We start from the raw sequence: 27,410 nt of genomic DNA on the forward strand, positions 1-27,410 counted from the left end.
GGAGGTCAAGAAAGGGTGCTGGATTCCCCGCAACTGGATTTACAGATGGTTGTGGCCTACCATGAGGTAACTGAGTAGCCAGTGCTCTTCACAGCTGAGCAATCTCTCCATGCCCATCATCTGACATTTCTTAAGTACTTCCCCCCAGCACTCGGATCTCTGTGAGTTCAAGGCCAGCCTGGCCTACAAGAGCTAGTGCCAGGACAGGCTCCAAAACTACAGAGAAACCCTGTCTCAAAAACCTAAAAAAAAAAAAAAGTACTTCCCAGTTGGTCCTAGGCTACTGAGATGTGTGGTGTGCAGAACTCGGGGCTTGGAGGGACCAGCAGGCTGACAAATGACTCACACAGCAGGTGCTAGGAGGCAGGGGGATGGAGCCATGAAAGTTCTAGAGCTCAGCACTGGACCACAGGCTGAAGTGACACCTACAGGAGCTTATCGTGGCGGGTAGGGGGAAGAGAGGCAGGTTGTACGTCCCATTCCTGCTCCAGGCTCCTCTAGACTCCTCCAGACTAAGACAGTGAAAGAGAAAGCTAGTTAGGCAGTCTCCAAGGGCAAAAATGGGCCCAGCCGGTGGGGTCAATAGTGCTCAAAGCTGGCTGCCAGGCAGTCTGTCCTCGATGAGGCCACCCAGGCTTGTGGAAATGTCAAGAGCTTGTCTGTACTCTGAGCTGGCGTCACCTTTGCGTGGGAACAAAGCGCATGCTCATGCTGAGCCTGTTTGGGGGAGGGGGGGACTGGCAATGATGTGTTCTTGTTTGGTTTCCAAATAGGGACCCAGAAGGAAGAATCGTGACATTCCTGTGTCACAGGAAAGATTTGGGAGCCTGGCCAAAGGCGTCCATCTGGACTTCATCTTAGAAGCCACTGCCCTGCGTCTGGGCCCCTAGATGAAACTGCAGGTGGTACTGGCCAGCACCTGTGTGGTGACAGCTCTGGCTAAGCTACCACTAGACACAGTATCTGAGTTTGGCACATGGTAGATCTTGTCTGACACTCTGGTGACCTGTCCCAGTCCCTGCCCATGTGGCATGGCAGAACAGGGGTGGACTTACATCTCACTGTAAGACTGCCAACGGTGGTTGAACAATCCTATTAGGAAACCATCCCTATCCTCACTTAGCAAACAGAAAAACTAAGATCCAGTTCCAGGACAACTGTCCCTTCCTGTGCTCAAGCTGCTTAGCACCTGTAAGGGATCATACATGCTAGGCGCATGGACCTTAGGACTAGGCACAGCAGTGAATTTCTGTAAAGAGGCTGAGCAGGCAGCAGAGCAGGGTGGAGGGGGCCTCTCCCAGGAGCTGGCATTTATGCTGAACCTTTGTGATAAGAGGCTCCAGAGTGCTAGGAGCAAAACTCTTCCCTTTGAAGTCAGTGGATGGGACCCTCTGCATGGTCTCTCCAGGCAGGCCTGCAACCCCGTCAACATGAGCATGTGGTGGAAGAGCCAGAAGCCATGCCTTGCCACAAGAAGCCTGCTGATACCCAAGGGTGCTGTGGGGACTTGACTAGGCATCCAGGTACACTGACTTGGACTGAGGACCTGACTTCAACGGGTCTGATCCAGACAGGTGTTTCAGTTAAGCCTGGGACTGTGTTCTGGGAGTGGACAAGGTATAAAGGACTGCGAGTGTGAGTGTCCTTGTCTGATCTAGCCTCAGAAAGGTGAGGCCAAGGGTGGAGAGGGCCCTAGCCCAGCACAGGCCACTCGCCTACCTGGCTTTGACACTGCTCTGTCTAGCTGCTGAGAGGTTTTTCTGGTCTTAACACTGGACTCTTCCTGAAGTTCAAAGACTCCTAGACTCTTCCAGTCTGCCCCAAGCCATCTCACAGCAAGGGAGTTTGGGGGTTGAAAGAACATACTTCCCCCATAGAAAGAATATGGAATAGTACATGGAATAGAACCAAAGCCAGGGTGAGCTAGCACAAGGCTAAGAGCGCAGTGCCCCAGCCGTGAGACAAAGCTGGCCCTGAACATAGCACTGGGGCACTGAGGGCCACAGTAGCCCTCAGGACACCTGAGAGCAGAGCTGGATAGGAGGGCTGCAGACCCTGATAGGGAGGTCTTCAAGTGAAGCCCAGCAGAGGGGAGGGTGGAGGACCTAGTGACCACAGTGGACAAAGCCCAGCTTTGTTCCTAAGCAGACACAGCATTTTGCCTACAGGCAGGCAATCCTGAGAGGGATGAGTAAAGTCCTCAGACGAGAAAGAGGCATGTTAAAGATATCCTTCAACCAAATAAAACCAACCAGCCAGTGAGGGGGTCAAGGCACCTGACCCCTGACCCGAGCCTACCCCACCCCCATCTCCCTGGGGAGGACAACAGAACTGCCCTCTTTAGTTCAGACAGCAGGCCTGTGGCAAAACCCACGCTCAGTGAATGCAGGCAGTGGTGTGGACGGCCAGAAAACCTGAGTTCAAATTCCGCACTGCCACTTACCAGTCTGGCAGGCTTGGTTCTCAAGCCTCCTGAGCAGAACAGGTGGCAGCCACCTCCTGGGTGTTTATAAGTTATGGGTTACAAGACAGACAAGAGGACAAACATCTTTAGTTTACTGCATCAGGAACATGGTTCTATTTCTAGAGACCAAACAGCACCACTGTCCTGGGAGGGAATCTCCTTTGTCCCAAATCTTCACACACCGGCTGAACCCTGCTCGCCTGCAGGGCAGGTGACTTCTAGCAGAGAGTAGCAAGGAAGGCTTCTTTCTCCAGTGCTTGGAACCCCAGTTTCTCATTGGCACTGAGTGAGCAGCTGTACTATAGGGAAATGGAATTTGAGCAAGAAGTGCTCTGAACTGGCCTTTGCCTACAAGAAACACACTGGACACTCTGTCCAGCAGCTGCACACAGTGGGGAAGGGGTTGCAGAATACCAGTTACAAGGCCACAGCTTTGAGCTTGGACTCCAATCCTGATTGCAGGGCTCAGGTATGGCCTGCTTCCTCCTCCGAGCACGGGGGCAGTCGTGTTGTAGGCAGTGCGTGGTAGCCCTCCTGACTAAAGGCAGGAAACTTCTATGAACTGGTCCAACTCAGGGCCTGACCAGCGCCATCTTTCCCCTTCACGTCCAAAAATATCGCCACATCCTCAGTGCCCTTGGCCTTTCTGGGCAGGCAAGACTCAACTTCTTCCCTCCACAGCCATCTTCACCTCTCCTTTCAGCAGAGCCCAGAGTCGACCAGCGTCCTCAGCGGCATGAAGGCTGTTACAGTCAGCACTCCCCGTCAGTCTCCCCAGGACCAGCTGGGAAAAAGGCTGGTGGGCATTTGCTTCTCTGACTTGGCCTGCCCTCACCATCTGCACCCCATGGAGAAGCCAACTCCCCTTGGGTTAGGTCAGCTGCCAGCTGGCTGTCCTGCAGCCTGAGACTCACATTCCTTGGCCAGCTCTCTCTGGTCCTCCCTTGTCCTGCTCCCCTGTGGCTGCTACAGGCCCCACTGCTTCCCTGGCTTTCCTCAACTTTTCCAGTGACACCCAGAGACAGGTACCCACTCCAATTGCTCTAGGGAGCTAGGAGTTTAGGCTGAAAGATGGGAAGGGGATAGCCATCCAGGGGCAAGGGGTACTAGCAGAGGTCACAGGGGAGGCTGAGGCAGGGAGGGCAGTCTTGATGGAGCAGTGTCTCCTGTGGGAGGTGGGGTCCACAGGACAGCTTCTTGCTGTTCTTTGAACATGTCAGGAGGCACTCTTGATGGTTTGCCAGCCACCTGCAGCTTCCACACTTGGCCCTGTCTAAGCATGTCTGTGGTCTGGCCTCCAGCCTTCTGTGTGGACCAGCAATGCAGTCCGCACTCACGCTACCACCCAGAGCCATAGGACAGAACCTGCTGCATGATTGACTAGTTGCCCATGGGTTCCAAGGCACCTGCAAAGGTCAGGAAGCATGTCCTGCCTTGACACAAGCCTTCTGTGCCTCCACAGCGTCGTGCCAAGGCTGCACTCTGAGGCCAGGCTAAGGAGCTGTCATCACGCTCTGCTCACCGTGGTCCACACTCCAAAGGCGGTAAAACTCAGCAAAGTCCACATAGGGCTCAACACGGCCGTCCTCCCCGGGGGGAAGAGAGTGAGCAGGTCTGGAGCGGAAGAGGCCCCCGTCGGAGCTGGAGCTGCTGCTCTGCGTGTGTGTGTTGGTGGACTGCAGGGTCAGAGTGGGGCTCTGGCTGCAGAAGAGGGGAGGAAATCAGTCTGGGGTAGCAGCATCAGGGACCTCAACTTCCAACCCAGTGACACGACTGGCCCTTTAGTAACATGCCTCTCTGACAAAGATCCCATAAAAGCCAGCTGGGTCAGATGCTCTCAGAGATAAATAAAAGGGCAAGTGTATTGCTTTGCTTTTCTTGAGAGTCTTGCTATACAGCCAGAACTCTTGATCCTCTTGTCTAACTCTCCCAAGAGCTGGAGCACTAGCATCTACTATGAACAGTCTTCAAACATCTGTTTTTCTTCTTTTTCTCTATGTGTGGAGGGGTGCCCATAGACGCCAGAAGGCAGCATCAGACCCATGGAGTTGGAGTTATAGGTGGTTGTGAGCAACCTGATATGGATGCTGGGAACCACTCAGGTCTTCTGCAAGAGTAGCAAGTGCTTAAGCCAGGTGGTGGCACACACATTTAATCCTAGCACCTGGGAGGCAGAGGCAGGCAGATAGATATCTGTGAGTTCGAGGCCAGCCTGGTCTACAAGAGCTAGTTCCAGGACAGGCTCCAAAGCTACAGAGAAACCCTGTCTCAAAAAACCAAAAAAGGCAGCAAGTGCTCTTCACCACTGAGCGATCTCTCCAGCCCATAATGCATTGCCCCAGCACCCTTAACACTATGGTAGCAGGAAATACTATTGGGGATTGAACCTAGGAGTTCATGTATGCTAGTTCACTGCTTGGTCACTAAGATACATCCACCAATGGCCCTCCTTTCTTCACGGAGCTATTCATTAGCTTGCCATGTGACAGCTCTGAGCTGTCCTGAACCAGCTCAAGGCTGGCCTAGGTGACAGAAAAGGCTCAGAGTCAGGTGAGTAGATCTGTGAGGTTCAGGAAGTTAAACAGAGAAGCTTGAAGTCTTGCCTGGTCAGCTTTGTGGACACAGCTGGCGGTCTCCTGCGGAAGCCTGGTGGGGAGGAGAGGCTACCCTGATTGTGTTGGGACAACACACAGCTACCCATGGTGCCCAGATGTCTACCAGCCCCTTACATCCACAAATGTGGGTGCAGGAACAGCAGCGGCAAAGACTTGAGGACAGAAGGGAGGCCCTCTAAAGAGGCAGAAGCAGGGACACTCCTCTCTGCCAGCCCTTCTAATTGGCCACATCCGGCTAAGCTCTATCCACGGAGAGGGGCTGGGTGTGGCAGCTGTATTATTCCATCAGTTCAGAGCTGGAGTGTGGAAACCAGATCCCCTTGGATCTGGGCAGGGCAGGGGCAGGGTGCAGAGTCACAGAAATGGAAGGGGCCGGTGGACAATAGACCTGTCAGGCAAGGCTGCACTGTGCCCTTCCTCCCAGGCCATGACTTCCACCCCCAGTGCCCTTTAAACTATAGACAGCTGACCGCGATGACAATCACAGTGAGAGAGCAGTAGCTCCGAGGAGCCAGTATAGACCAGGCAATGTTCCCCAACTACAGATGCATGAACCAATGACCCTATGTTACAAGTTCCAAAACAGGAGAAAAACCAGAGAAGCTGCCCATGGATAAATGCTGCCTCGCTCCGTTCTCAGGTCTCCTTGTCCACCCTGAATCTCCACCTGCCCAGGTCCAATTCTAATACCTGCTAGAACTAATGGTACTGCTCCTTCTTGCTTGTGTCTGAGGAGACTCCCTACTCCAGAGGTAGAAGCAGGGAATTGGAGAGGCCCAAGACCCCAGGGTCCCCAGAGTTCAGGGCCCCTCTCATCCTACCCTACTGAGCCCTAGGGCTTGGTTGTGCAACCTGTTTCTTTCTAGGTACCCAGGACTGTCTCTAGAATGTGACAGCTTACTTAGTGAGGGTGGGAGTGGCTTCGTCCAGGGTGGAGGCACTGTGGGCACCATTGACCATCTGGCCCTGAGAAGGCATGACGAGGGAGAGCGTCACACTGGTCTTGCTGGTGTTCTGGGCACTTGAGTAGGGCACAGAAACAGGGTACACACGGCCCCCTGAAATAGAAGAGAGAGCAGGGAAATGGAAATCAGCCTGGAGGGAGGGTAGTAGGCCCAAGGTTGCTCTTGAGTGACAAGTGCTATGTGAGAGCTAAGAGGCCTCTAAAGCCCCTTGGGGTGGCCCAGGGTGGATGTCCCTTGGTAGAGTCTCTTCCAGAACAGCAGTAGGACCTTCCTCCAGCCAGGAAGCCCACTGGATCAAAGCAGGAAGGCAATGAAATGCTGCCTGGCTCTGCATGGATGCCTTGATGCAGGGGGTAGTCTGTTTGTGGTTGAGGCTGATCCAATGAAAATATGGTTGCAGTAACAGGCCAGAGGGGCTCCAGTAACCCAGGTGTCCATGGGAGAGCAAACTCGTGCGGAGGCGGGAGCTCTAGGGTTTGCTTGTTTAAAAACAGAAAAGGAAATGTACAGAAGGTCTCACCTCTGTCCAAGCAACTTTATTCAAAGACTAAAGAGGAAAAGGGGAGAGAGTGAAATGTCTCCTTGGCCCAAAGTGGTCCGACACAGTACCAGGTTCTGAGATGACCATCTGTCCCCACACCTGACTCATCCAAGTCCTTTCATGCTAGAGCCCTTCTCTTTCCTGTTAGGGTTGCTAACGAGGGTGAGAAGTGACCGCACTCCTGGCAGGGCACAAGCTAGGAGGAAATCCACCATCTCAGTGGCAGCTAGCACCTCTGCTACCTGCCTTTGTGATTAGACACGGTGTGCTCATGTGTCAAGACTTTAGGGGTGGCCTGGGCAAGTCTTATGTCCTTACTGTACAGACAAAAGGACTAAGGACAGACATGCAGCTCAGAGTCTGCAAGCCTGACAGTCTGTGCTGAGCAAGGTTAGGCCACAGGCTCCACCGGCCTGCCAAGCAGTGAGCTCATCTCATCAGCCACTATGTGCTGCCTCCAGCCCATGACTCCTCTTACATGCTCTGGTCTGTACAGCACATGGCCTACATACCTGGGGCTGGGGTCGGCGTAGGCTGGCTCATTTCACCCAAAGGGTAGCCGAAGTTCCGCACCAGCAGGGTCATGTCTTCATGCCGTGGGCAGAACTTGGCACGCTCCCCACCACTGGCAAAGGTGTCACTGTGGATACGCTTTACACGGTCTACCACAGCCTGGGCCACTGCATCGAGGGAGGTTTGCTTAGCAAATTCAGTGTCGATCATTGCTGCGATCTCCTGGGGGTGTGGAGGGAGAACTCGATGAGGAATGCAGGGTGACCTAAGGAAAGGGGCCGAAATTCCAGAGCCCTGTTTAGGAGACCTAGGGATCATTGGCCTAGCAGGTGAAGGAAGTCTCTGCTAGTTAAACTGTAATTGAGCCTTTCAAGCTGTTCCAGATAATCCATCTGGAACACACTGATTAGAAAAGGTGTGGGAGCTTGTGATCTCTCTACTGGCTTCCACGCCTCTAAATGGGTAACATTCACTTCGGTGGGATTACGTAACAGAACGGATGCAAGGGCACTCAGAAGACTGCTAGGAAACGCAGGGTAAAGGCTGTGATTATGCCTTCTTCCCTGGAGAAAACACCTATTCCACACACAAGGCATCTTCAGGAGCTGCCCTCCAACAAGGCCTCTGTCTCAATCTAGTAGAAGCCTCTCAGGGCATCTACTGTGAAGACCAAAAGGGAAAGGAAACACACACACACCCCAAATGATCAAAAGCTCAGCATATGTGTTGGTGTATACTTGTACCCCAGCACTCAGGAGGCAAAGTCAGGGGTCACTGCAAGTTCCAGACCTTGTCTCAAAAAAACAAAAATGAACAAACAAAACAAAAAAAGACCAAAAGCACCAACTCAAGTCCTCTACCTGAGACTGACTGTCACCTTGTGGAAGCAGGAACACAGGGATAGGGAAGGGGAAGGACCTGGACCTGGCACTGAGGTTTGGCTGTTGTCTGCCCAGCCACACCACCTGAGACAGGACCCTAGACCTTCTTCGCGAGGAGGTAACCACTGGCATACAGCTAGAGGCTGCTGGAGTGAAGGATAACATACAATGGCCAGGAGACCTTGAACACAGGGATTAGGTGACAGCCAGGCTTCAGTTAAAGAGGAAGAAGAACTGAATGCTATGGCACACACCTGTAACCCCAGCACTCAGGAGGCAGAGGCAGGAGAACTCCAGCCTGCTCTACATCACTAGTTTCACCCTAGCCGAGGCTACCGAGCAAGATTCCATCGAAAGAAAGAAAGAAAGAAAGAAAGAAAGAAAGAAAGAAAGAAAGAAAGAAAGAAAGAAGAGAAGAGAAGAGAAGAGAAAAGAAAGCAAGCAGAAAAGGATTGCTTTCTGACACGTGCAGGAATAACACCAAAGAGAGGCATATCTGAACTTGGCCACCCAGCAGCTCAAAGTACAGCCCTTTTTTCAAATGCTGAGTTCTGTGGAATACACAGACAGGCCTGAGCAGCTAGGGCAAGAGGATGCTGTTTGAGGCCTGCCTGGGTTACAAAGCAAGTTCAAGCCTAGCATAGGCAACTGCTTGTGGCGAAACAAAAATAAAATGGGCTGTGACTGTATCTTAGTGGTAGAGCACCTGACGAGCACCCTCAGGAATACACAAATGCTGTGTGTCCCTGGAAGTCACGCAGATGGCTACTGTCTGTCTTATATCTCTAAGGGGTAGAGTAATAAGGGACTCCCAGTAGCTGAATAATTTTATCCTCTCACCCTTGACCTCTCCGTAGTCCCCAGAGGGAGAATCTGCCACACAGGAGGGATAGGCAGCCCCTGAGGCCCCAGTGGGAAGGGGAACGAGACTGAAGCCTGGCAGCATTCTGGGCAGCAGATTATGGCCCTTTTTCTCTTTTTAAAATGTATTTATTTTATATATGCGTGCTCTATCTGCATGCACACCTTATGCCAGGAGAGGGCATCAGATCTCACTGGAGATGGTTGTGAGCTACCATGTGGTGTGGCTGCTGGGAATTGAACTCAGGACCTCTGGAAGATCAGTTTGCGTTCTTAATCACTGAACCATTTCTCCAGCCCTGTCATGGTCTTTTCGGACTCTGTTACCTTCCTTTCCTGAAGCTCCAGGGCAGTATAGTTCCCACCTCCCCTTTTTGCCTCAGGCCCTGGCTTTGAACCCTAAAAAGATGCCTGGTGACAGTGTTTGAGAATCAGGGGTCCAGGTAACCAGCATACTGCCCATGGGCTAGCCTGTTATGCTCCATGCCACCTGTGTGCCCTACCCAGCTCACCTGGTTGGCCTGCCCAGGCCCATGGGCTGCCTCCAGAGCCTTGTACAGTCCCTCAGACATCAGCACCAGGAAGCCTGTCACACCATCCAGAGGCTGTGCGCCATGGATTTCTGGCTCTGCGATGATGGGTTTGGACTTGGCAGCGCTATGAGAGAGAGTATAGGGAGGGCTTTGTGTGGCAATGTTCCCAGGGTGCATGGTTTCTGCTGAGGGTAAGAATCTACACTCAGAACAAAAAACATTTGACTTGATAAAAGGGAAAGAGAAAAGAAGAATGGGCCTGTCTCTTGAGGGCAGCCACCGAATTAAAGTCCAGGGGCCATGAAGACAAAGGTCAGATGCCAGATCTGGGTTCCACTCTGTGCCTCCTGCCACAGCCTCAGCCTGGCTGCAGCAGGGCAGGGTGGGAATCGAGCATCAAAATGGCTGCGACTTATTTACTTGTTCTTTGATAAGGTCTCGTGTAGCCTCCACTGATTTATAATTATGTATCAAGGATGACTTTGGTCTCCTAATGGTTCTGCCTCTCTTCCTGTCGAGTGCTGGATGACAAACTGGTACCACCACAGCACCCAGCTGGGAGGCTGTCTTTCAAAAACCCATCTGTCAGATGGCTGACGTGATAAATGCCTGCATTCCCAGGCTCGGGCAGCTGTGACCGAGGATGTCACCAAGTCAATACAACATAGGCATGACCTATGGATCATCTTAGTCTGGGTTACCAGTAAGAGCCTATTTTGAAATAAAAATAAATTTAAAAACAAATACCTGCCCTCTTGCTATAACTTGAACTATGCCAAGATAAGCGTCTATTCCAACTAAGATCCCATGATACCATGGCAGATGTGTGTCAATCATTATAGTGTCAACTACTCTAGCACATACATCCCGTGAGGACAGTCTTGACAAAACCATGAGGACGGAAGTCTGGAAACATCTCAGTGCCATTATATCTGGTGGATCAGTGTTTGTTTCAAGGCAGGTGAGCAAGTGTGGAGGAGCGGACACCTTCGTGGACCTGTCCTGACCACACTGAGCTGCTCCTTTCCATGTCAGATGGATGCTAATAAAGTGGTTCAGAGGGAAGAAAGAGGGCAGAGCCCTAGGAAAGCTTGAGGGGCACCTCACCGTCCACAACACACACAAGCACACGGTGCACGTGTGTGCACTAAGACATCGGAGGTGGGATATGTAAGGGAGTAGTAGCCTCTGGGTGGGGGTGTCTGGCTTGGGAGAGAAGGCTACATGCACCCTTGCTGAAGAGTTTTAAGTCACAGACCTCCTACCCTATAAAGTAAACAGATCCCTGCAAACTAGGGGCGAAGCTTTCAAATACTGGATATTCAGATTCTGGGAGGGGGAGGAGTTAACTGAGCCAGGAAGCCTGGTAACATTTTCTGACTGTGACACAATGCTGGACCGACACCACAGAGGCAATGGGAGAGCTAGCCAGAGGTGACGGACTCAGGCTCCAAATTCAGGCTGCCTGGGTCCATCACCAGTGCTAGGACGGGCCAGGGTCCTGGATGACTCCATGCCTGTTTCCTCTGATGGGATATGCCTGTGGGATAATGGCCCGAGTAAGAGGTGTAATAACACCCATCTTTTTTATTTGCAAGACAGGGTTTCTTTATGTAACAGTCCTAGCTGTCCTGGAACTCACTCTTGTAGACCAGGCTGGCCTTGAATTCACAGAGACCCGCTGCCAAGTGCTCGGATTAAAGGCGGGAGCCACCACCGCCCAGTGGCAACACCCATTTTAGGGGGCCCGAGTAAGAGGTGAACAAGAGGTCATGCATAAGGAGTGAGCACACTAGACAAGACAAAGGCTCACCCGGACTACTACTGCCATGGGGACTTGGCTAGCACCCAGAGGGAATGGCCCAGAAAGAATGGATGATTCACCGCCCCCCACCAGCTCTACCTTGCCCTTTGGTCTTGTCATTTCCTGTTCATGCTGGTACCTCATGCTATCACTGGATTCTCCTTCCTGGCTCTGTGGCACTTCTGCTGCCCTGGACTTGGTCAGTTCCTTCCTTGACCCTTGTGGGCCTAGCTCACAGGACCAGACTGCTGATGGCCTAGGCCCCACTCCACACCCGCTCTCTGGAGGCAGAAAGTATCTCCGTGGGCCTGAACTTTCAATAGCACCCCTGCCGCTGCAGCCTGGGATCTGTTTTTACCCCAGGTCCCCTGGTCTCACAAATGGCTGGGGCTGCAGGCATGGCCACCTACCTGAGCAGGTCAATGTCAGTGTAGCCATATTTGACCTTGTAATCCCCAATGCGCCTGGTGCTCTCCTGGCCACAGATGATACCCACCTGCTTGATCTTTCCTGCATCCAAACCTACCAGAGAGAGGACAATTCAACGGGCCCATTTCTCCACAGTGAAGAGGAAAAGGGGGTGGCGGTGCGGTGTCCACACACACGGTGAGTAAGAACAAAATATTAGGAAATGAACACGATGCCAGGGTACCACAGAGTACAACAACCCCGTGCCCCACTGTTCTCGGTCCCAACCTTCACAGAACATCCCTCACTCAGGCCCTGCTGTGGTCTGAGGTGCCACGTGCCCATGGCCTCATGTGTTTCAGCTATCAGTTCCTAACTGGTGCTATTGTGGGAGGTTAAGGAACCCTTTGGATATGGGGTCTAGTTGGAGGAGGACTCGAGAGTGGGCTCTGGAAGGTGTAGGCTGACCTGCTTCTGGTTCCCGCTCTTCCTGATTTCCTAAGATTTAGTAATCGGCTGATACAGAATCCTTCTGTCGCCATGCTTTCCTGCCATGATGGACAGGATCCCTTTAAAGCGTTAGTCAAAAGGCCCTTTCTCCCTTAAGCTACTATGTCAGGTTCCTGCTACAGTAACGAGGAAAGCAGCTGTAACAGAGGCCTCTCCCTGCAGGTGCTACAGCACTGTCTGCCTCTGCCCAAAGTCCAGGAGGCAGCTGTGTCTGCAGAGCTGGGAGGGAAGGGAAGGCTCGGGGGACAGTGGGACTGCAGGACATCGCTGCTCTCTTAAGTCTCTCTCAGGAACAGGGATATGTGCCTACTGTGTGTTAGGTACTCCTCTGAGCAGCAGTTCACACTCATTAACTCTGAAGACGATGTTACCACCACCCTCAGCACACAGATGGAGGTTTCCAAGGCTGTCCAACAGCAGATCCAGCCCTGGCCCAGTCCTTCTAGCATGTACCTCCATCTCCAGTTACCAAAGGTAGGCACAGAGGGAGCCTAGGAGCTGGTCCCCTGTTCCCACAGGTCCCCCAGAGCCCAGCCTACTCTACTCACCCAGTTGGGAAAGACGAAAGAGCTCATCCTCATTCTCCGTGGTGTGGTCCACGTTTAGCTGTGTTACCTGTAACCCATCCACTGTAGATTTGCACAGAAGTGCCCGATTTGTACCTGCAGCACAATTTGATCAAGATTAATTAAGCAGAGAGAGAAACAGGACCCACTGACCCAACAGGGAAGACAAGCAGATGGCACACAACCAGGGGCTCAGACGGGGGTAAATCGCCGGCAAGGACATCTGAGTTAGGAGGGTGTTGATGAATGGCAGAGGGCTGGGTTCCGCCACCCGGTTAGCTTTATACCCGAAATAATTACACGGAAACTGTATTCTTTTAAACACTGCTTGGTCCATTAGTTTCAGCCTCTTATTGGCTAGCTCTTACATATTGATCTAACCCATTTCTAATAATCTGTGTAGCCCATGTGGCTTACCAGGGAATATCTTAACCTGCAGCTGTGTTGGGTGGGAGAATCATGGTGACTGCCTGACTCGGCTTCTTTCTTCCAGCATTCTGTTCTGTCTACTCCGCCTACCTAATTTTCTGTCCTATCAGGCCAAGCAATTTTCTTTATTAGTTAACCAATGAAAGCAACAGATAAGATACAAGACCCACCTCCATCAGGAGGGAAGCTGGCTACATGCTACAGTGTGATCACAGGACTGAGTTTAATAAGATGCTTGTCCTTAGGGACCCATACTAAGTCTTCAGAACATCATGTGATTGTTTTCAAACAATTTGGGAATAAGGGGCTCTGGATGAAACAAGACTGGCCACAGGATGGTAACTGCCAGGGCTGAAATGGGGCATGGCGGCTTACTAACTACTGATATCAGCTCTTTTACATTTTGCAAATTGATTCCTAAGGAAAATCTTAAGAAAAGGAGGAGGAGGGTCAGGGACACCATAAATCCTTGTGGTGGTTTGAAAGAAAATGGCCCCCAAAGGGAATGGCACTAACAGGAGGTGTGGAGTAGGGGTGGCCTTGATGGAGGAAGTATGCCGCTGTGGGGGTGAGCTCTGAGGTCTCATATATGCTCAAGATACCACCCAGTGAGACAGACCACTTCCTGTTACCGTCTGATCAAGATGTAGTCAGCACCATGTCTCCCTGAAGGCTGCCATGCTCCCTGCCACCCCAATTAAATGTGTTTCCTTTATAAGAGTTGCTGCAGTCATGGTGTCTCTTCACAACAACAGGAAGACAGTCCTTACAGTGACATGCAGCCTGCACAGGTTCTTGGGTCCCCTGATGGCTCCTCCTTTGGCCTTAAATCCAAATGTCCCTATCACCCAGCTTCCTGCTGTTTTTTGAGGATGCAGAGCAGGCCTTCACTCCAAATTCTTCCAAAAGAAGAGCCATGGGACTGGAGGTGTTGGGAGCACAGAGGTTCTTGCACTCATAGATAAGCACTAGGGAAACCAGGAATGTTGAATGTGCAGGGCTGTCTCTTCAAAGGCAGAGATAGATAAATAACCAGTTGTCTACCCAGAAGGCTGGAAATGGAGCTGGTTAACAGCCTAGATGACCTCTGTGTTATCTGTAGGGCCAGACTGCCTGTAGCTCTCCCAAGCTCCTCTAAACAAGACCAAAGTGGTTGATAGCCTACGTGACCTCTGCGCTACCTGTATGCCCCAAATCACACCAGATTCTCCCCTAGAACTTAACATATGTAGCCCATCTATAGAGCACATCTTCATGGAAGTGACATGTACTTAGAAAAGAGTTTCACTGGGTGTGGTAGTGCATGCCTTTAATCTAATCCCAGCAGTCGGGTGCAGAGGCAGGGTATCTCTTTAAATTCAAGGCCAACCTGGTCTATATAGTGAGTTCCAGGACAGCTAGGAGAGATCCTATCTCAAAAAAGAAAAGGAGCCTCACTGTACACACAGGATTGTGTTATACTAAACTGTACTGTACTTAAATATGCCCAAGATAAACTGCCTGGTCGCAAACTCTAGAACAGGGAGGGTTCTTTGCCTTCCTGGTGCTGTGGACCCTTTAATATAGTTCCTCATGTTGTGAGGACCTCAACCATAAAATTGTTACTTCATAACTGATTTTACTACTGTTATGAATCATAATGTAAATATCTCTGTTTTCCGCTGGTCTTAGGCGACCCCCAGGTTGGGAACATTGCTCTACAAGTTTGCGCCAAAATCAGAATCATGTTGACTGGATTTCCTTCTTGCCTCACATGGACTGATCATTACTCTGCTAGCCCTGGTATTTGCAGAGACTGCCCCACCTCCCACAACGAGACGGCCCAGTAGTTAATAGTCCTGAATTCTCTTCCAAAGAATACAGTTCTATTCCCAGTACCCACACAGTGGCTCACAACCATCTTTAACTCCAGTTCCAGGAAACCAGATGCCCACTCATAGCCTCCACAAGCACCAGGCACACATGTGGTACACAGACACACATGTAGATGAAACACTCATACACATAAATTAAAAACAAAAATAAAATGGATGCAGCTCATCCAAAGGGAGGACACCTACCCCTGCCTCCTCTGTTTGCCTTCCATCTAGGATTGACACACACAAGAGAGTGATGGGGAAAGCGGCCCACAGCCCTGGGAAGCTCAGGGTATGCCTGTACAGAAGCAGACTGGCATGGGGTGGGTGGGCGGCTCACCAACATTGGCGACGTAGAGCTTGTTGGTGAGAAGGACAGCCACAACAGCCATGGCCCCTCCTGAAATCTCCCTCTCCAGTGCCTTGAGTCTCTCAAGGATCTTCTGATACTGAGGTGGCAACTGGTGTTGGGGTACACCCTGCAAGTCATCATCGAGAAAGATCAGAGCAGCGCAGGTGCTCGAGGACCATCTAACCAATCCTCCGTCCCTTGAGATAAAGCAGCAGGGACCCTGAGCAGCCAAGACAGACAGATTATCAGCAAAGACACAGCCAGGCTAGATACCTGTAGGATGCCCGGGAAGGCCACTGGTGCTTTAACCAGGGGCAGCCTGAAGGTGACCCTGGCTCTGGACTGAGCCAGATCACAGGACCTAGAAAGGCCTTTCCTTCCATCTATTGCTGCCATCCAAGGATGAAACTCGGAGTCCCCATAGGGATACTCCCACTGCCACCCCAACTTCCCCATCAGAATGCTGTCTCCTGATTCCTGCTGCAGACCTTGCTGAGCTGTGGGTGGCAAGCGACACAGAGGATTAATGCTGGCACCCAGCAGTACAGACCATTACCTCTGGCAGCTGGGACTGGAGGCTGGCTTTCTCAGCCAAGGCATCATCGATGGACTCCAGGAAGCTCCTCTCTACCACATCGAAGGCCTGAGGGGACACAGGGCAAGGCAAGGGCTGGCTCAAACAATATCATCACCTCCTGCTAAGATGTCCCTATGGAGAATAACAGATCCACAGCATTCATGGTAGATCACAAGATCTACCATGGGTAAGCAACACACATCATTGCTGCCTCATATGTGGGCTTTTCTGTTCACCTGCTGGACAATGGTGAAGCTGAAAGCTCCTCCTGGAACAGCCTCTGCAAAGCTCCAGCCAGGAGCCCCGAGGCCACAGAGAACAGGAAAAGGATGGGGGAATTCTCAAAGACCAAGAAGCCTTCCTGGGGAGAAGGAAATCCCAACAGACAACAGAAGAAACCCAGGCCTGGCCAGTGAGGTGCAGGCCAGAACAGGAGTGGGGAGAGGTGCAGAGCATGTCGGGTGCCATCAACACTGGAGAAGGAGCACCGGACCACACCCCAAGTCAAGGGGTCACTGTTAAGGACCGTATCCCCACAGGGCCTCCATTCTCCACTCCCAGTGAGCCTCCTCCCAGGTCAGCCCTGCTACCAGTGGAAAAACTGCTGTGCCTGCCTGTCCTGCACTCCTGGGGGCAAGGAACCCCTGCTTCCATGAACTGCACCTAGAATTGATCCTTGGTAGGGGATGAAGAAGCAGGCAATCTTCAGACCATCCTGTCCACACTAAGAGCTGCGGGGCTCAAGTGCCAGGGAGGAGAGGACACACAGGCAGAACAGGCCACTGGCAGCCAGGCCAATCCCCTTACCTGCAGCAGGACCCGCCGCACATCAGCCTCAGTGTGTTCAGTGTTGAGCTGGCCCAGCAGGAGTTCTGCAGAGAGCCTCTGGGCCACAAAGTTGGTCACCCGGTTGCCATCATAGCCATTGAAGACCCCATACAGGAAGCAGTTGTTTTCACTTCTAGCAGAGGGAGGGCAGGAAGAGGACTGAGACCCGGCATGAAGGTGATGGGGAAGAAGGAACGGGGGAGGACTAAAGGCAGAAAAGGCTACAGGTACTCACTGGGGCACCCACATGGTAGTCATCATTTAACTAGGGAAATGACCTGCTTAGTCTACTCCATCCCTATACCATAGCGGGCCCCTGGCTTAGACACAGAAAGGACCCCAGCAGTGGTCACTTCCCACAGGTCCTACTTCACAGGCAAGCCTCGTACAAGGTAGTGTCAAGGCAGTTTATCTTTTCTTGCTCATGAACTGACTTTCTCTGTCCAGTACAGCAATGCCACACATACCTGAACTTGAGCCAGTTGTCCTCTGGAGGGTGGCTCTCGGTGCCCTTACCATCAGCAGAATAGCTACGGTTGGAAGCTGAACCGACTCCAGAGAGGTGACAGAGTGGCAAGTCATCTGTCCAGCTTGGCTGTTGCTCCTGGGAAACATCAGGAAACTGTGAAAGCCCACCATCGTCCCCAGACCCCATTGCTCCTGCTTCTCCGACAAGGACAAAGGAGGGCCTGGATCCTACAAGATGGTTATGTCTGGGAAAAGATGCTTCTCTGAAGAGACACTTACAAAAGGCTTCCTGTTTTTATGGTGTATCCACAAACTGGTTCCCACAGGAATCCTAAAACTGCAGCATTCCCAAGTGGAAAGCTCAGCATGGCTTCTCAGAGAGAGCTCACTACAAAGCAGGAAATGCTAGTGTAACACACAGGACACTCTCTGGCCACACTCCTCACACAAAGGTTCGGGCTGGGCAGCACAAAGGAAACCAACTGCAGAATGCATGCCCCGCCGGCACAATGCCTGACCTGTGTGCAGCCCGGGATGTCTGTGTCATAAACAGCTTCCCACACATGTTCTCAGGACGGTAGTGAGGACCTGGCCATCAGAAATTCAAGCCTGCAAGTTAGTCTGTCACTCTTCCTAGTATGGAGGCCTCCACCTGTGCCCCTTCCCATTTCCTTCTCCAATAGCTACAGCTTGAAGGCCTGTGCACATCCTTTTTCTTGTTAGGCAGGTCTGCTGGGATGGCCGACTCAGGCAAGGGTCATACCACACCTTGGTTCCATCTCTCATGCCTATACTTGACTTTTATCCTATCCCACGAGATCTCAAATCAGGATGTTTTACACAATCACCAGACATTTGCACACGAACACACATAACACACACACAGAGCCCAATCTTGGCCTAAATATCCCAACTCTTTTCTTTTTTTTTAAATACAGGGTTTCTCTGTACAGCCCTAACCATTCTGGAACTTGTCCTGTAGACCAGGCCTGTCTCGGTCTCCAGAGTGCTGGATTAAAAGCATGTGCCACTACTGCCAGGTAACTTTTAATTTTGTAAGGTTCCTAGAGATGGGCCCAAGCATGTGTATTTCCTTTTTCTTTCCTTCTCTTCCCCTTTCTTTCTGGATGTAGGACTTATTAGTAAGCAAGACCCAGCAGCAGGAAACAGTACAATGCAAGTCCTCATGAGTGCAGGACTCAGGACTATCTGAGGATGGGATCAGCCACGTCTTCAGACTCATATGCATGAAACTAGGAAAAGCCCCTCTGGCAGCCAGGGAACTTGGTCTTGTTCAAGGCCTCAATTATACATTCTACATCCTGCAGTGAGGGAGTATGGACAGAAGGGCCTGGCTAAGGTAAACAAGCAGTAGCCAGTGTGCCCTGAGGTTCCCAAAAGCACCTTCCATGTGCATCTGAAGCCGAGACTGAGATGGCATAGATTAAAGACACACTGGAAGGCTATCTCAAGGTCCAGAAAGCAAGCACCATATGCCAGGTACACATACACACATGCGGCAAAACACTCATGCACATAAAACACCCTGAAAAAGTTGTAAAGTTTGAAATATTAAACCATTATGACCACCAGATGCAACTTCTTACATACTACTAGTAATGATCTTCAAAAAAGGTGTAAAAACAGGTGGGTGGTGGTGGCACATGCCTTTAATCCCAGCACCACTTGGGGGCAGAGGCAGAGACAGGTGTTCTGAGTTCAAGGCCAATCTGGTCTACAGAGCAAGTTCCAGGACAGTCCTGGCTACACAGAGAAACCCTGTCTCCAAAAAAAAAGAGAGAGAGAGAGAAATGTAAAACCACTTCAGCTGGCTGGTCCAAACAGATATGGGACCAGCTTCTATGGCAAATCTCACCTTCTGCTTATTTACATAGTGAGAACTCAGTTTATAGATATACACATCCTCCAATTTTAATTGCTTTTATGCCACATTCATCTATTTCAAAGCTTTTGTTCAGTACTTAGTGCCCTGGAGCAACTGTTACTGGGTATGGGAGTTTATTTTATGAAATGACCAGGAAGTAAAATGATGTCTTTGGGTACGCAGTCATGCTGATACACTATACATCTGTATTGCTACATCCAGTCAGGACACTTCAAATGCTCCACCCACCCTAGGCTGGCACACTGGTCTGTTCGCCATCCTGTGGTTTTGTCTTTTTCAGAACGGCATCTGTCAAAGCATATGGCGTATGACCCTGTAAGGCTGGCTTCTTTCATGCATGCTGCCCCTGAGATTCACTGGTGCCTGTGCACATTAGTAGCTTGCTTATCTTTACCGCAGCACTGTGTAGTTCTCCTTTCCCACTGATGGACCATGGAGGAGCCTGTTTATCCCTGCATCCTCTGAAGGACATTCGGGCAACACTCTGAGTGTAACTTTTCATTTCTTCTGGTAACTACCTAGGGTTCGGGCTGCTTGGGTCACAAACATCTACTGGAAGGCTGACACGCATGTGCTACACACACATACATACAAAAAATAAAAATGAAAAAAGCACCAGGTCCAAGTAAATGAATGTTTAGCTCTCTTCCTTGTAAATTTCTTTATTGGGCCAGGAATGATAGTACACACCTTTAGTCCCAGTAGTTGGGCAGCAGGCCAGCCAGAGCTATACAGTGTCTCAAATGGGGGACAGAGATAGGTTGATATTTATTACTTTAAATGCCCCAGGTGTGTGGATGCTCCTGAACGCCTGAAGAGAAAACTAGAACCTGAGGCATGTTGAGTCACTGGACATGGGTGCTAGGAACAAAACTTAAATCTTCTAGAGGAGCAACAAGGGTTCTTAACTACTGAGCCATTCTCCAGCTCCTGGGTATTTAGCGTTAGAAAAAACTGTCAAACCATTTTCCAGGGCAGCTGTGCCATGTGTCCTCCCGCCAGCAGCCAGCACTCCAAGTAGACAGCATCATGGTCATCACTAGGTCTGCTCTCAGCACTCTAACATATGCCTGACCTCATGGTGCAGTTTGCATTTCCCTAATAGTTAATGCCACTGACATCTTTTCAAGTGCTCACTTGCTACCCACAGGTCCCCTCTGGCAACTGTTTTTATTTTACGCTTCCTTTTAAACTGGGTTAACAACAGAGCTCTGAAAGTTTTTCACATATTTTGCCCCACACTGCTTTGATGACTATATGACTTGTAAATATTTTCCCACGTTACCATTCCATTTACCCCATATTGATTTTGGTAGAATAAACTTAAACTTTTAATGATTTCCATTTTATTGATTTCTTCCTTTTATGGGTTGTCCTTTTAGAGTCATATCCAAAGGCTCCTTGAGCAGCCCAGGCCATGAGAGTCTCACTAGAAGTTTTACAGTTCTTTTTTTTTTTTTTTGGAGGGGGGGGTTTCGAGACAGGGTTTCTCTGTAGCTTTGGAGCCTGCCCTGGAACTAGCTCTTGTAGACCAGGCTAATCTTGAACCCAGAGATCTGCCTGCCTCTGCCTCCTGAGTGCTGGGATGTGTCACCACCGCCTGGCGAAGTTTTACAGTTCTACGCCTACACCCAAGACCTCTTTTGAATTCATTTCTGTAGCAGGCAGCTCTAGGTCAATGTCCCCCTACATTAGGGTGGCCAATGGTTCTAACATCATTTTTGAAGATCAGCTTCCTCCACTGAGTTCCCATCACATCTCATCCTGCTGTGTTTCTGAACTCTGTTCCGTTCATCTCTCCAGCTTTGATATAGTCTTAAATTCACCTATAGCAATGATTCTCAACCTTCCTAATACAGTTCCTCATGGTGTGGTATCCCCAACCATAAAGTTATTTTTGTTGCTGTAATTTTGCAACCGTTATGAATCATAATGTAATAGCTGAGGTGCAGAACCCACAGGTTGAGAACCACTGACCCATGGGACTTTCTGTTACTGTATGTTTTTTTCCCAAGACTGTTTTGGCTAGTCTAGTTTCTATGCCTTTCCATATAACTTTTATGACTGTGTACACATACACAACACACATATACACACAGCCTTGTTGGGAATCCAGGCATAGAGTACACACGTGTAAATCCAGCATTTGGGAAGCTGAGGCAGTAGGATCACAAGTTTGATGCCACGCTGAACTACACAGTGAGACCCTGTCTCAGAAATAAATGAATAAATGATGACGACTACTTGAATCTACAGGCAGCCTGGGGAGAACCCGCATCTCCACTGCGCCAACCTCTGACCCATGAATATGGTATGTCTCCACCTTCACTCATGCTTCCTTCATGGGATGTTTGCTTAGACGCAGTCTCACCACAGGATTTGATTAGGTCAAATGAGAGAAAAAGGAAAACTGCTTCCTGGCCACAAAAACACTTTCTAGCTCTGTTCCTGACTTCTAACCTAAATGGGAACTCACATTACTGTAGCCACATGGATTATGTGATTGCTGTATACTTAGTTTACATACACACTCATTCAACAAACCTACCTGCTGACTGACTGCTTAAAACAGGCAGGCATTACCCTAAGTCCCAGGAACAGCACAACAAAATAAAACAAGGAAACTTCTAGGGAAGAGACACCAACCACATAATACAATAAATTTGCATCACAATTTTGTTTAGGGATATGGGCTGTGGAGAAACACACGACAAAAACAGGACAGAAAGTGATGGGGTGCACTCTCAGATGAGGTGGTGAGAAGAGCAGGCGACCTGTAAGCCAGACCTGAGTGGCTGAAGTATTGGTCTTTCTAGAGAGTGGGAATGAGCTTTCCAAGTAGAGGGAACAGCATGTGCAGAGACCCTGAGGTGGAAGGAGAAAGCGCCTGACTAAAGGAAGCAAGAGAGGCTGGTATGGCGTCCACGGTGAGATGGGGAAAGCAGCCGGAGACCTGAGGGTCTGTACAGATGTGCACATGGGCCTGCGGACAGTGCCAGACTTTGTGGGCATGCTTAGGAGGTAACGGCCAGAGAATTAATTATTTCTCTGGAACTCATGTGTTACCAATCATCCCTACGGATCTGGTGACTACACCTACTGCCAGGACCTTCACTCAGGGCTCAGTCGACCTGATATAGGGAATTTTTCTCTAGGTTCTGCCTAATGCCTGTGGTGGGAAAGAAATTAAAAACCTAAGACACACATAAGCACAGGGCGCCTTTTCAGCCAGGATTATCCTGTGTCCTCGAGGAAAGATGGGCAAGGAGGTACTACTCAGCACCCTACAGGCTGCAGACAGTTTAAAGTGTGGACAATGGTTTTAAAGTGCTGTCTGCATTTGAGATTAAGATGGACTGAACCCCTCCAATATGAGACAGGCAAAACCAAGTGACGCAGACTACCATTTCAACCAATGTGCCAGCACCTAACTCACAAAAGGACGGACACAGGCATTCGGGACTAGAAGCCTTCTAACATCCATACTTACCAGCAACAAGCAAGTATTGCCCCAGCAACTAATTCAGTGTTAGAGATACAGTATTAAGAAGGCTAGTGGTTGGACCTAATGCATACTCCTGTAATCCCAGCACTGGGGAGTCTGAGGCAAGAAGCCTGGAGTTTAAAGCCAGTCTGGGATACACAGTGGGTCAGTGAGATGGCTTAGCAGGTAAAGGCACCTACCATCAAGTCTAATTTTCAGAATGTGATTCCAGAACTCACATGGGGGAAGGAGAGAACCAGCTTCTACAAGTTGTCCTCCAACCTTTATATGCATGTCTGCAAAAACAAACAAGCGCACACACACACACACACACACACACGACTGCAAATTTTTTTTTTTTGTTTTTGTTTTTTGTTTTTCGAGACAGGGTTTCTCTGTGGTTTTGGAGCCTGTCCTGGAACTAGCTCTTGTAGACCAGGCTGGTCTCGAACTCACAGAGATCCGCCTGCCTCTGCCTCCCGAGTGCTGGGATTAAAGGCGTGTGCCACCACCACCCTGCTACAACTGCAAATTTTAAAGGAAAAAGCTAGTTGCTACCATGTGAAAATAAAGGACACACACCCTATAGAAGGACCTGTCTTGGTGTTACTCAGGAAGCAATGCATTGTGGGAACCCAGGAAGATGCTATGGGGTAGGCCAATGCTGTACTGACCACCAAGGCCATATTTATCTGATGTGGGAATAACAAACTCTCCCAAATCAGAAGCCCATAAGCATAACAATGTCAAAGTACTTAGCTGGTACCTTGGCCTTCAGTAATTACAACTATTGTCTGGAGACGCCTACACTATATTTTTAAAAATCTCTTCTTCGGGTGCTGGAGAGATGACTCAGTAGATGAGAGCACTGGCTGCCCTTCCTGAGGACCAGGGTCCAATTCCCAGCACTTACATTGAGGTTTACAACCTGTAAATCCAGTTCCAGAGGCTCTGACTGATGCTCTCTGCTGGCACCCATAGCTACAGCACACACAGCACACAGACATCCAAGCAAAGCACCCAGCCACATAAAATAAAAAACTTTCTTTGCAGGGGGAGGTTTGAAACTGGGCCTCACTGTGTCACTGTGTAGGCCTGGAACTCCTTGCTCTGTAGATCAAGCTGGCCTTGAGCTCAAAGAGAACTACTTGTCTCCGCCTCCCAAGTGCTGAGATTAAAGTGTGTGCCACCATGCCCAACTCTAAATCATTTTTTTGTTTGTTTTTTATTTGATTTTTAAAATGTTGAGTCAGTAAATTCTGGAGATTCATCCTTTCACTAGCGGGCAAACAGTATTTTTGTCAAGACTCCAGCACCTCTGTGCACTTAGGCACAGTCTTTGTTCATCTTGAAAAAAGCACCCCAAAAGCATGTTTGCTGAGACTTTTTCTTTTTGTATGCACATAGGGTGAATGTATGTGTGCTCTGGGTATATGGCAAACAGCTAAAAGTAACACCGAGTCTCCATGATTGCTCTCCACTCTATTCATTGAAGCAGGGTCTCTCACTGAGCCTGGAGATGGACAATTCCAACCAGTCCTGATGAGTGTTGGGATTGCAGGCTGGCCAACACAGCTATCTGGCTTTTACATGGGTGCTGGGGATTCGAACTCCAGGACAGCCAGGGCTACAAAGACAGAACCTGTCTCAATAACAAACAAACAAACAAAGGTGAGAGCCGAGAGCTCTGAGTCAGAGGAGAGGGAGCCTGTTTCTCAGGGGCAGCGCACGCCTGCTGTCAGATAAAGCAAGTCTTTCTTCCCGAGAAGTCTGGCAGGTTGGTGTCCCCCAACCACACTCCTGCGGAACGCTTTCAACCTACATTCACAGAAGTCAAAGGAGGCCTTAGCACTCCTTCCAGTCTTCCAGGGTGTTGACAGAGCTTGAGTCTCACCCTCTGACAGGCCAACTTCTCACACAGCTGTCAAGCTTGTTCAGTTAAAGCCTTCCACACAGCTTCAAATGACTTCTAAAAACCTGCCCAGACAAAAGGCAGGGGAAGCAAACTCACTTCTGGCACAAGGGATCCACACCAAGGGTTTACATTTCTTGAAAAGGTCAACACAGAGCCGGGTGTGGTGGCGCACGCCTTTAATCCCAGTGCTCTGGGAGGCAGAGGCAGGTGGATCTGAGTCTGAGGCCAGCCTGGTCTAGAGAGTGAGTTTGAGAACAGCAAGGATTATGTAGAGAGATCCTGTCTCAACAAAACAAAGACAGGGCTGGAGAGATGGCTCAGCGGTTAAAAGCACTGACTGCTCTTCCAGAGGTCCTGAGTTCAATTCCCAGCAACCACATGGTGGCTCACAACCACCTATAATGAGATCTGGTGCCCTCTTCTGGCCTACAGGCAGGCTACTTGACTGACTGACTGAATGAATGAATGAATGAATACATAATTAATAAATAAATAAATCTTTAAAACAAAACAAAGACAAAAATCGAAACAACAACAACAAAAGAAAAGCCCAATACAGGGTGGGCAAAATGGTTCAGTCCCTTGCTTCCAAGCCTGAAGACCAAAGTTTGAACCCCAGAATCCACCCCCATGGTAGAAGGAGAGAAACGACTCTTAAGTTGTCCTCTAACCTCTACAGAACATTCATGCACCCCATCCACCCCTCACTCACAAAGCCTGTTACACTGGGGCCTCAAACAAAGAGGCTTCTGGTCTCGGTGCTTCGGTCACAGAGATAAGCCAACTAACACCAGTGCTCCTTGCTAAGCCAAGTCCCACTTACTTTACATCAGTCATCGTTAGGCAGTAAGTTCCTGGCCAGTTTTCCTTGGCTTTCTAGTGATATAAAGACTAATTTTACCCAACAAGCACAGAGAGGCAACACTCACCTGTCTGTATTTCTCAGTCTCACCTACCCCCAAGTCCCTGCTCCAACCCACCTGTGGAGAGCGGCCATGTCAGGCACAGGCCATTCTCAATGCATTATACACTTCCAATTTCACATCTGACCTTAGTCAAAACGCTGAGATCAATCTAAAAGCCATAATGCTACTTCCAATTTTATCCTTAAACTGTCAGTTTCTTTCTCAGATGACTTTGTTTTGAATGCAAACTTTCCCAGTATTATGCTAAGTGGAAAGCCAGTGTGACTTACAGTAGTATCTAGAAGACAAAAAATGAGAATCTACTTAAGCCATTGCTTGTTGCAGACTCTGAGAGAGCAGCAAGGGCTCTTAACTCCTGAGCCACCTCTCCAGCCCATCCTCTAGGTTTTAAAGGAGATTAGCCTAGATCTAGCACTCAGGAGGAAAAAGTAGAAAGGTCGCCACCACAAGTTCAACCTGGTACAGGCTAGCTAGGGCTAGTCTCCAAATTGGCCCCTGCTCAAAGTGGGGGACGAGAGGCAGAAGGAAAGCAATCAGTGGTGTTCTTCCAGAGGACCCAAATTTCAGTTCCCAGAACACAGGATGGCCCAAAACCACCTGAACTCCAGGTCCAGATCGGATGCCCTCTTCCGTATTCCACTAACACCTACACACACATGCACACACACGCACACACCTGAACTCCAGCTCCAGATCGGATGCCCTCTTCTGGATTCCACTAACACCTGCACGCACACACACACATGCACACACACGCACACACCTGAACTCCAGGTCCAGATCGGATGCCCTCTTCCGTATTCCACTAACACCTACACACACATGCACACACACGCACACACCTGAACTCCAGCTCCAGATCGGATGCCCTCTTCTGGATTCCACTAACACCTGCACGCACACACACACATGCACACACACGCACACACCTGAACTCCAGCTCCAGATCGGATGCCCTCTTCTGGATTCCACTAACACCTGCACGCACACACACACACATGCACACACACGCACACACCTGAACTCCAGCTCCAGATAACTGGATTCCCTCTCTGGACTCCACTAATAACTGCACACACACTCACGCACGCACACAAATATTTTTTTTTGTTTTGTTTTTTGAGACAGAATTTCTCTATGTAGCTTTGGAGTCAGTCCTGGAACTCACTATGTAGATCCCACACTGGTCTTGAACTCACAGAGATCCACCTGCCTCTGACTCCCAAGTGTTGGGATTAAAGGTGTAAACCACCACTGCCCAGCAAGTCTTGAGAGAGAGAGAGAGAGAGAGAGAGAGAGAGAGAGAGAGAGAGAGAGAGAGAAGAGAGAGAGAACAGCAAATGTCATAAAAGTATTAAGAGCATAAAAAGGTTAAATTGAGCCGGGCGGTGGTGGCGCACGCCTTTAATCCCAGCACTCGGGAGGCAGAGGCAGGCGGATCTCTGTGAGTTCGAGGCCAGCCTGGTCTACAAGAGCTAGTTCCAGGACAGGCTCCAAAGCCACAGAGAAACCCTGTCTCGAAAAACCAAAAAAAAAAAAAAAAAAAAAAGGTTAAATTGAGCCAGGCAATGGTGGCTCATGCCTTTAATCCCAGCACTCGGGAGGCAAACGTAGGTGGATCTCTGTGAGTTCGAGGCCAGCCTGGTCTACAAGAGCTAGTTCCAGGATAGGCGCCAAAGCTACAGAAAAACCCTGTCTCAAAAAACAAATACAAAGAAACCCTGTCTTGAAAAAACAAAACAAAAAAACAAAAAACAAACAAAAAATTGAAGCCTTCTCTTGCCAACATCTGAAGTCTGAAGGGAACTGAAAAATCAAATGCCTTCCCAATCACCATTTCTTTGTTACTTCTCCAATACATACTAAACCTCATAATGGAGACACAGGCTCCAGGAGAACACTGCATAAGGTTCCAGAGCCTGCTTTCAGTGGTTGCAGCATGAGTACTGGGCATTCCACTCTCAGGTCACTAAACATGGGGCCTCTGGCCACTGTCATGCTACAGCCT

The 27,410-nt window shown here is 49.8% G+C and overlaps 1 protein-coding gene across 1 annotated transcript in view; it reads right to left on the bottom strand.

Moving 5' to 3' along the window:
• Positions 1 to 2,533: 2,533 nt before the first annotated feature.
• Tab1 (TGF-beta activated kinase 1 (MAP3K7) binding protein 1) overlaps positions 2,534 to 27,410 on the bottom strand; it is a 30,671-nt gene continuing 5,794 nt past the window's right edge. Inside the window, exons 2-11 of the mRNA XM_075959858.1 lie at positions 17,171 to 17,307; positions 16,683 to 16,836; positions 15,855 to 15,941; positions 15,287 to 15,425; positions 12,644 to 12,757; positions 11,588 to 11,699; positions 9,353 to 9,497; positions 7,098 to 7,320; positions 5,981 to 6,137; positions 2,534 to 4,165 (exon numbers count right to left, since the gene is read on the bottom strand). Of these exons, the coding sequence (XP_075815973.1) occupies positions 3,958 to 4,165; positions 5,981 to 6,137; positions 7,098 to 7,320; positions 9,353 to 9,497; positions 11,588 to 11,699; positions 12,644 to 12,757; positions 15,287 to 15,425; positions 15,855 to 15,941; positions 16,683 to 16,836; positions 17,171 to 17,307 (1,476 nt within the window). The 3' untranslated portion in view covers positions 2,534 to 3,957. The remainder of the gene's footprint in view (positions 4,166 to 5,980; positions 6,138 to 7,097; positions 7,321 to 9,352; positions 9,498 to 11,587; positions 11,700 to 12,643; positions 12,758 to 15,286; positions 15,426 to 15,854; positions 15,942 to 16,682; positions 16,837 to 17,170; positions 17,308 to 27,410) is intronic.

The sequence above is a fragment of the Microtus pennsylvanicus genome, chromosome 2 (genome assembly GCF_037038515.1).
Source record: "Microtus pennsylvanicus isolate mMicPen1 chromosome 2, mMicPen1.hap1, whole genome shotgun sequence".
NCBI lineage: Eukaryota > Metazoa > Chordata > Mammalia > Rodentia > Cricetidae > Microtus > Microtus pennsylvanicus.